This window comes from Sparus aurata, chromosome 13 (assembly GCF_900880675.1).
Source record: "Sparus aurata chromosome 13, fSpaAur1.1, whole genome shotgun sequence".
Taxonomy (NCBI): domain Eukaryota; kingdom Metazoa; phylum Chordata; class Actinopteri; order Spariformes; family Sparidae; genus Sparus; species Sparus aurata.
The window spans coordinates 34,585,432-34,595,680 of record NC_044199.1 but is presented as its reverse complement, the minus strand read 5'-3'; the positions used below and the strand labels follow the sequence as shown (position 1 = coordinate 34,595,680).

Here is a 10,249-nt window from a genome sequence, read left to right as displayed (position 1 = left end):
TGAAAGTGCAAGGCAACACATTTTATTTCAAAGGCCTAATTGGCGTTAAGGTACAGCATATTAAATATGGTTAGTCCAGACAGTCATCGCAGAATAACATACCATTCTTTCTTTACGTGATACATTCAGGCCGACTCATAATGATATCTTACATGTTGTTAATGAGACACAAAGAGGCTGTTTGCTGAAGGTCTTGTGTCTCCTGACAGGTGAGCAGAGCCTCCACCTGTCAGGGAAACTTACAGTCTATTTTAATTTCTGATGGCTTCCCGTCGCCACGACGACACCCAATTAAGACACTTCATCGCTGCTGATTAACGTGAGCTCAGCGGTTACCTGTGGTTACTGAGAGACTAGTAGCATCTGTGTTAGTGTTGTGATGGATCCCGCAGGAGCCGAATAACAGAATAATGTATTTTACATCCCTGCACATAATGTTATATTTCAATAAATATAATAAATAAAAAGTACAAATATCTGAATATTATGGAACCAGGTGGTTATCAAAGACATTGTTTTTGTCAGTAATACATTGCTGAATCTGACAGCGTGACTCTGTGGATGGACACGGGCAGAAACACGGCTGCAGAAAGTCTTCAGCTGCGTAGAAAAACAATATTTCTGTCATGACGGGAACAAAAAGTGACAGCTGTCCTGCCGGCGTGGCGTGGAGGCAGCAGACAGACAACGAGCTTCTGCCCTGCGACCATTTGATCCTCATACATTCTGTTGTTCTCAACACTCAGGACGTCATTCACACCTTCAGCTCTCTGTTCTCAGTCTGTTCAGTCGTAGCACTCTGACAAAGTGTTAGTGTCGCGTGTGGAAGAGTCGTGAAAATCTCTGTGACAAACTCCTCCGTCGTCCCTTTGCTGCAGTCCAGCGTCGTCCTTCAGTAATTGACTTTCCCTGGAACCTGCACATTCACTCCGCTGTAGTCCACCATGTACATGGGCCACTGCTGCAGGCACACAGACAATGAGAGAGCAAAGTCAGTCATAATGGGCCAGGAAATGTTTTCATTAGCACAAAGAGGTTGTTGACCTTCCCTCAAAACACAGCTTGACTGCGAGGCTTCAGTACTTTACTGAAACTCACAGTGATGTGTTCAGGAGCAGATCTGGCTCCAAGAACTGAAACTATGATATTTTAAAGTGAGTTTCTGATCAGAGATGCTCCTGTCTTTCTATCATTACACATTTTAAGAGGAGCATCACTGAATCTGGAGTTATTCTATCATTTCTTTTTGTTAACAAATCCCACAAAACACCAAAACCAACAATGTGTTTCTGTCACAGCTCTCGGACTTCCTGCCTGTCTGCAGCCCTCTGGTTCCTGCTGAAGGGACAGTTCTCCCTAAAATTAAAAATACATATTATTCCTCTTGAGGCTCATCTACGCTCCCTTTATGTAGAGAATAAGATACACAACAAGAACAAACATGGCGGCAGTGGGACAGGTTCTTGTGTTCAGAAGTCCTGTAGACGGAGGATTCTCTTCACTAATATTTCCAACGAGAGAAACTGATGAAGAACATCGTGTCCAGTTCTTCTGGATGTCCACCACTGTTCATCGTGTCCTGTGGGGATCTCACTCGAGCTATTGGCTCCGCCCACCCTTATGATTTCAGGCGGTACTGATCTGCTTAGTCGAATTCATAAACTGTCAGAAAACGTGCAGAGAGACGGATGAAGTGGATGCAAAGAACGATACGCATCTAGAAGAAGAAGCCTCGTCCTGCAGGGTCATTTGTCGGCCTGCCTTCTCTCCAAGATAATAGAACCTCAACAGTAACGCCCCTGCAGACATCATGACCCGGTCACACAGAACTTCTTTTTTCTCAGACAGAAGCAGGCATCTTCTCACAGACCAGAGACGAGCTAACTAAGCCAGCTAATGTTCCAGCTCAGACGAGGAGGACGCCATTATTGTTTACATCCCTCACTGTCACAAGCTCGAGCGCATCGTCACCGAGTCAGTGCAGGCTCGGTTCTGACACCCCTGGTCCAGATGGATCAGCGCTACTGAGAGGAATCATTTGTATTTATGATTTTCGGGTGAATGTTCCCTTCAAACACAATGAAAACACGTGTGAGATGATGTCACTGTTAGCTCTGACCCTCCTCCTCTCAAACCTCCAGACTTACCATCACTGGAATCTGATTGGTTGATATGCCCAGGTCTGAGGAGGCGGGGACTCGGCTGCTCTCCTGGACTCTCTTGCGCTTTCGTCGATTGGTGGAGGCGTTTGTTCCTACTGGAGACACGAAGCGAACGTTTTTCTACTGTGGTTGTACTTGATGACACACAGCTCTACTGCATCAGACAGGAGGAGCTCACACTCACCTGTGTTACACGCTTGGCTACAGATTTCTGCAAAAGGTCTGTGAGGGAGAGAAAGTGTGTTGTTTTTATTTTACATAAAGAACAATGGGATAATAATTCACACAGAGTGATGTGTTCAGGCTCATTTCTTCATGATCTGAGTCTCTGCCTCCATTCTTTCATCACAGCTTAACGGCTCCGACGTCAAAATATTGTTCACTACTTCACATTATTTACGTTCTCTGCAGAGGGAGATTTATTCTGTGACATCTCAGAGGCTGAATTTAAATCCAAAGCATAAATAAACCATAATGAGCTTAACTACCAAGAGGCTAAACCCTCGATTCCCGGTGGAAAATACAGCGCGGTGACAGCCAACAGGCTGCTGAATATTCAGGTGTCTGCACTCACTGGAGCTGGCTCTTGACGCTGAATGTTACTTCGTCGGCGACTTGCAGGATTTTCTCCAGGCACACGATGTCGTAGGAGTTTGGGTTCCTGAAGGGGATCTCGTCTGGAAGGCCACTAACCTCGATGGACTCTGGACTGCCTCGGATCAGTTTGTAGGGGACGACGGCGGAGCGGTCCAATCCCAGAGCCTCGCCTGAACACACCGTCACACACACACACACACACACACACACACACACAGCAGGACAGACGTTAAGCTTTTTGATCAGCTGCAGAGACGCTAACAGTACGACAGATGCTGCTTGTTTTCCATCAGCTCGACTATAAAAGACTGTTAAATACATACAAACACTCACACACGGTAAACAAAGTGTGAATTTGCGACTGATGAAACATTAAAAGGTTCAGAAAGTGTTAGAAAGTCTGTGTTTCAGTTTAACTTCAACATATTCGTGTAGGAAACAGCAAGTGAGGGATATATATGTATGAAATGAGTTCTGAAATGTGGTACTGCTCACGTATTTGTATTTATTAATGTTCACTGAGTTAATTCAATGAGCCAAACAGAAGCTAATTAATGTGAGTGACAGCAGGCTGAAGGACAATGATGCAGATGTTAAGTCACATTAGATGCTGATGTTTAGGGCCGAACTAACGATGCCAGAACAGAACCACAGAACAGAAAGTGTTGAATCTATTCACCGTATTTCTTGTTGAACAGTTCCTTGACCTGCTCTCGGAGGACCACCTTCTCCCCCATGCGGTTGATGTCGTCCTCGTCTGTCAGGTGAGAGAGAATCCGTTAACGACAGCTTTTCAAAATAAAGTTCCTGATGAATGTGGGACAGATCGTCTTGTACTCACCACTGATGGAGGCGTAGGCCTTCTTTAGTAAAGTGACACGTCGAGGTGCTGACAGAAATGTTGAATCAGATATTAATGTTAATATTACATTAATATCAGGTGTCTGTGCTGCATTCAAGTTATTTAATCAGATTTAAGAATAAAGAAATTAAATTCTGTTCTCACCTGGTTTTGGAATTAGTCCTTGAAAAGGTCTGAAAAGAACAAAATCAACATTTAACAAGTTTTAAACATGTTTAACGGGTCTTAAATCTTAAATCAAGTTAATGTTAACAGCTGTTATTATGTTTGCTTTAACGATCAACATGAGGAGAGAAACTGACGAGACGTGTTTCAATAACAATTTTAAACTTAGTAAATAAACATGTTATTTATCAAGCAAAAATGTGAACTGAGTCTTTGCTACTTTTCTTAATTTATATCATTTTTAATTCAATAACTTTCAAATTTAGCAACGACTCAGACATATTTTCTGACTCAGAGATCCTTTATTGATTTGTTTGTGAAGAGGGTTCACTCTGGACGGATTAGAGGAACTGAAGTCTGAAACAAACTGAATTTCTCTCTCGTGTTGAATCACTGGAGGCTGTTTGGTGTTAAAACTCTTGAATCTTTATTTCTTGTCAAAAAGCCTCCGGGAGAAAGTCGAGCTGTTGTTGTAAAATATCTCTTTAAAGACGAGTTTGTCATGAAACCAACGATCTGTTGATCTTCACTGATCCAGACGTGACAGTCTGACAGCAGCAGAGACGTCAGTGCTGAACAAATATTTACAGCACTGGATTTGGAGAAACTTCATCTCTGATATTCTGTGACTTGATGAACCGTTTTAAACATGCAGTGCAATTGAACACAAGTTGCCTCGATGTGACTGAAGGACCGATATGAGACACAGACGTGTGAGTGACACAGACGTGTGAGTGGTCATGTGACCGGGCGTTCCCACCTGGTGATGGTGAAACTGATTTTGTCGGCGACGGCCAGGATCCTCTCCAGGTTCTGGGAGCCGAAGGTGCAGGGCTTCCTGAAGGGGATGCCGGGGGGAAGGCCCTCGATGATGACCGAGTCGGGGTTGTTCTTGATCCTCTTGTAAGGCACTTGGACCGGGTACTTGATGCCCAATGCCTCCCCGTACTTCCTGTTGAACAGATCCTGGACCTGCTCCCGCAGCGTGTTGGCCAGGTCGATCCTGGACAGTTTGGACTCCAGGCACTCTGGAGACAGGAGACAGAAGACGCTTTGAATTGTTCTGCTTTCTTGTGTTTCTTTAGAGTCTGCCGCAGCTTATTCGTCCTTTTAAAGAGCGGGGAGTGATGAACGTCAGAACTCACAGCTGATTCATGTTTAAACATTATGAAGCTTCAAAGTCTGCGTGAAGGTGAAACTTAAACCGGAGTGTACCTGAGAATCCAGGTCTCTTGGATATCGCTGCAGTGTCCTCTGTGACTGGCGCTGCGTCCTTGGCGTCCAGCTCTGTGGAGAAACATTAAAAGGTTAACCTTTAGTTTGTGTCGTTTCTTTATATTTACTGAACACAACAAACATTAAGCGCTGCTCCTTGTTCCAGCGGCTCAGCTTTGTCACAAATAAAACGCTGCAGGAAATCCCTGCGAGGACTTTCTCTTCCTTCAGAGGGGCTGATTCAGAAATAGAGCCTGAACTGGATCTGACCTCATAATTTCCTGCGGCAGAGGACAGAAGCATCTTAAAGCTGCATTATGAGCCTCCAGATGGAGGAACTTCCTGCAAACTGCCTGTAAAGAAACCAGTTTATCTTCAGAGCTTCAGATCATACGAACACGTGGAAGAGCTGGAGGTTTACATCCGTCTGACATCTACAGCAGGTCGACACAAAGTTCATTATAAATGACTTGATTATGTGCGGCAAGTTAAATGTTTGAGACGAGAAGACTCAAAGAAGAGTTTCTAATTCACAACATATCCCCAAAGCATCATGGGAAATGTAGTGTTCTGACTCAGTGTGTCTGAACTAAATGATTACTGCAGGACAAATAATATGGAAGACTGAAACGGACAAAAATAAATTGAGAATGTGTCGCAATTGATAAACAAATATGTCAAAATAATATTTAAAATAAAGTAATTAAAATGAATCAATTTAGAAAATGAATGTAAATATTCAAATTTCAGATTTAATTTGCTTCTGTATTCACTTATATTTTTATTAATTCCATATTTATTTACTTTCCCATTTTATTTATGTAATTTATGATATTAATTCCTGATTTTGTTGTATTCGGTACGATGACAATAACTTTTTACTCTTCTATTCTATTCAAATATTTTCATTAATTAAATGTACTTAATAAATACAATAAATATATAATAATACATTAAAAAAGTACGGCATCATCACAATTAATTAATGGCTACATTTATTTTTATTTGCATTTAAAAGCTTATTTATTAATTTATTTAACTATTATTTTTTCATTTATTATTAGTTAAGTTTTAGTCCTTAAATGAATGGAAGTAGAGACATAAATAAAAACAGACTCATGAACTATGAAAATATGAAGTGTCTTCACTTTCTCTGCAGGTTTTTAGGAGACTCTCATTTCACAGAGTATCAGAATAAAATGACTTCCTGTTGTTGTTGTCGTGATGTTCAGGTTCACTCAAACACTCAGAGAACGAGAGTTTAACGTGACGTATTCAGGACTCACCTGGATCACAGACGGGGATCGAAGGCATCTCTTGTTTTACTTGATCAGTTAACAGCTCGGGCCTGAAGACAGAATCAAAGATCAATAATGTGTTTATAAAGCAGGGAATCAAGTACGGAAGCCCAGAGAGGACAGAGAGAAAAAACATTTCTGTTGATTCATTTTATAAATCAACTGTTTTCTTACTTGTGTTTCTGACAAAGTTTGATGAATTTGACTTAATTAATCTGTAATTTTTTGTTTTTCTTTGTTGTGTTTGTTTTTGTTCTGCTCGGTTTGACGAGCAGAGGACGACGCGTGCGACTCCATCATCTTCTCAACAGGACTAAAAGTTTTTCTGTCAAGCACCAAAACTTTGTTCACCTGTTTCACTAAAAAACATGAGGAGCTTGTTTTCCACAAACACACTTTGGATCCGACACTGAGAACTGATGACCAGACTGTGTGTGTGTCACGAGCCTCTCGGGCTTCTGAGTCCAGATAATCACTGACGGAGGTTCTGATCTGCTGCTTCAGCCTCTTCTCACCTCTTGATGACGAACTGGATCTGACTGCTGGCAGACAGGATCTTTCTCAGTTTGGCGGCTCCGAAGCAGTTGGGCCTCCGGAGGGAGATTCCCTCGGGCAGCCCGGTGACGTACAGGTCCTCCGGGTACATCTGGAACTTGGAGTAAGGAACCTTTGCCGGTTCTGGAAGACCCAGAGCTTCGGCTGAGGCAGAGGAGCAACAGAGGCACAGAGTTAACTTCAGTGGATTTATGTCCAAATGTGATTTTTGGCCGGTTGTTCAAGTCAAATCAGTGATAACAGAAATGTTTTCAATAAAAAATTAATCTCTCCTGAACAAATCTGCACAACTTAAAACAAGCTCATGAAGTTTTATTTCACAATGAGGGAACTTTAATGACATTTCTCACAGCTGTCCGTCAGTTCGACCTCTAAATAAGATCAATAATCACGTTTAACGCTCGTCTTGTTTACAGCCCATCATATATTTTCCCCTCAGACTGATTTAAAGTAATGTTTCCAAATCTAATCTGTTTCTTTGGTGAGTGAAATATTACTAAAATATTATTATAACAACAGTTAATATGTACAAAACTGAGAAAACAACACAACAGTTGTAGTTTAGTTCTGCAGGGTGTCAGACATGTTTTAAACATTTACAACCAAATTTAAGATTTTTGAACAAATCATCTTTTTCTTATTTAATAATGCAGGTAAGTATAAATGTTTGCAGCATGTTGTGCTGTGCAGGGAAGCTTCTGTAAGGTTGTTAGAGTGAGTTCATTCATTCTGTCGGGTGAAAACACGTAGAAACAAAATAAATCATTAAACACAGAAGAGTTCGGCTCATTTAGACAAAAATACATTAAAAGATCAATAAATGAAATCAGGTGTGTTAAAATTCAAACCTCACAAATTCAAACATGAAACTATTTAATGACTTTTAAGGCTCATTATTAATTGAAATGAATTTGCGTTGTTTATCACAGCCTGGCTTTTCAAAATAAAAGCACATTTTAGTATCAGAAAGAAAGAAACAAACTAATCAGAACCACAGTCAGAAACATCTGGTTCTGATGACAAACCTACATTTCAGTGATTTTGTTCAACTTATAAATTAATCGCCGACTATTCTGATAATTGACTGATTAATCAGTTTGAGTTGTCAGCTACTGGTTTCTTTCCTCTGTACAGGAAAATGAAAATCTTTGGTTTGTGAACAAAACATTTGAGGACGGTCGATGGTTTTCATTATTTTATCCCGTATTATTGACCAAACAATCAGTTAACACAGACAGTAATCTCTTCGCAGCACCACTCAGTGTGTAATGAGCTCTGATCCTGTGAACAGGATCTAGTTTTCACTGTTTGTGGTTTAAAGTCGTTGTTCAGACGTTTCGTTCACACAGAAACTCAAACTGATTCTTGGAAACTCTCTGCTGTAACTCCTCCGACATTAAACTGAGATTCATCCTCTTCATCCCCTCAGATCTGCTCCACACTGAGCAGACTAATTCTTACATGTTTAAATATTTAAAGAAACTTAAAAGTTACAATTTTAATATTCAAACAGACTATAAAAGCTTAAATGTCCCTTGCTGTACACTGGTAAAGAGTGTGTACATGTGGAGGAGATCAGAGTCTTACAGCAGGATTAATGGGCCCGCCCTCGTCTGAGGCTCAGGTATCTTACCGTACTTAATGGTGAAGAGGCTCTCCACTTGTCTCCGCAGCTGAAGAATCATTTCACCAATGTCCTCGACCAAACTCCCTGCTGAAGAGTCAAACCAGAGAGAATCATCACCTGAGGGCAGCTGGAGCGGTGGGAGCCCTCCCACCTGTGAACATGAACACTTCTCCTGTCTCTGACTTTATTCTGATATATTCCTCTTGGCCCAGACTGACCTCGTAACAACAAACTGACTGTGTGCCGCATTAATCACTGAAGAAAATAACACAGAGAAGACGAAGGTAAAGGTGCAATAAATGAGGCTAATAAAGTAGGAATGTTTCTCGGGGTGGACAAATGAACTGAGCTGCTCCTGAAATCAATGCAAACAATATCTCTTTAAAAACTTCCTGCTCTGTGTGAAACAAACCCGTCCATCACTGAGACAAACAGACTCCATGTTTCTACTCAAAGTCAGAATGAAGTTCATGTAGAACATCTGCTGAATGAACAAGAAGGTCCAAATAATGCAGAATGAGTCAGAGACAGAGTTTCACAGAGTTTATAAAGTGTCTCCAACTCAACAACTCACTAAACTGACACATTTGTTAAGGGAGTCTGGGGACTTTCTCCACGGGGACAAAGAAGTAGCCTATATTGTTACTGTTTAGTGTCTTTGTAACATGTGACATGTTTAGATCAATAACATGTTTCTTCTTTCATAAATGGAGTGTAAATGGTGACATCAGTGTAAACAGTGTGTTCAAACAGCTGATCAATGTTGGCAGGTAAGACTTTAGCACTTTAGACACAGAAGCAGACAGGCTGGTACAGACATGCTGCCACAAACTGACACTTTTTACAAGGAGACAAACAACTTCAGCTGAAAGATTTAATGCTGAATTTACAACAAGGACACAATGACTTAGAATCTGTCGTAAATATGGTTTCACAATGTTTATAAAGTGTTTCGCTACTCAACAACTCCTAAATTAACTGATTTGTTAAGGGAGTCTGGTGTTGTGGATGACAGTTGGCTTTTAATGCTGAATTTACAAGAAGGAGAAAATGATTCAGAATCTGAGTTTCACAACGTTATAAAGTTTGTTTTAACTCAACAACTGTTAAAATCACTACATTTGTTAATGGAGTCTGGTGATGTTGTGTTTACTGGTTTAATGATCTGCTAACAATCTCGCTCTTTATGATGCCACATTTGTCAGCTCAGAAAACAGAAAACCTCTTTGTTTATGTGCAGTTTATCACCTGAAAAGCCAGAAGCAAAATCAGATTTTAAAGAGTATGAGCTAGCTTCTGTGTTGAACAATAAAGGATGTTTTGTAGGAGCTAGTTTCTCCAGCAGTATTTTAATGTTTGCTGGGTGCAGCAGACTGATGAACACAGTGAATGAGTCGTCTCTACCTTCAGAGGATCTTCTGATGCTCTGTGAGGCGGCGCTGGGTGACAGAGCTTCAGCTGCGGGATGAAAGAAAAACATGAGAGGCGCAAAAACATACAGCAGCTTTCAAACATTTAGACAACAAAGAGCTCCAATATGAGATTCATTCTTCAGGTGAAAAGATAAAAGACGGAGACGTGTTAACGGCTTTGATGGTTTCCTGTTAACTGAGCGCTGCTTCACTACACAGCAGTCGTGTGACTGGAACGATGCAGCCATTATGATATTTGTAAAACTTCCAACTGTTTATTTAACGCTCGTGTCTGGAAAATAACAGCAGCAGGTAACAACACACAGCTGCAATAATCCAACATCACTGCCCGTCAT

At 41.0% G+C, this 10,249-nt stretch overlaps 1 protein-coding gene across 3 annotated transcripts in view; it reads right to left on the bottom strand.

The window, feature by feature from the left end:
- gtf2ird1 (GTF2I repeat domain containing 1) overlaps window positions 1-10,249 on the bottom strand; it is a 40,129-nt gene continuing 29,880 nt past the window's right edge. Inside the window, exons 15-27 of one of the 3 annotated variants that reach the window (XM_030437154.1) lie at window positions 9,886-9,939; window positions 8,488-8,568; window positions 6,815-6,998; window positions 6,288-6,349; window positions 5,002-5,073; window positions 4,547-4,814; window positions 3,766-3,794; window positions 3,601-3,648; window positions 3,439-3,516; window positions 2,737-2,929; window positions 2,347-2,384; window positions 2,148-2,257; window positions 1-961 (exon numbers count right to left, since the gene is read on the bottom strand). In XM_030437154.1, the coding sequence (XP_030293014.1) occupies window positions 893-961; window positions 2,148-2,257; window positions 2,347-2,384; window positions 2,737-2,929; window positions 3,439-3,516; window positions 3,601-3,648; window positions 3,766-3,794; window positions 4,547-4,814; window positions 5,002-5,073; window positions 6,288-6,349; window positions 6,815-6,998; window positions 8,488-8,568; window positions 9,886-9,939 (1,286 nt within the window). In that variant the 3' untranslated portion in view covers window positions 1-892. The remainder of the gene's footprint in view (window positions 962-2,147; window positions 2,258-2,346; window positions 2,385-2,736; window positions 2,930-3,438; window positions 3,517-3,600; window positions 3,649-3,765; window positions 3,795-4,546; window positions 4,815-5,001; window positions 5,074-6,287; window positions 6,350-6,814; window positions 6,999-8,487; window positions 8,569-9,885; window positions 9,940-10,249) is intronic. The other 2 variants (XM_030437156.1, XM_030437155.1) reach the window with 2 other exon arrangements.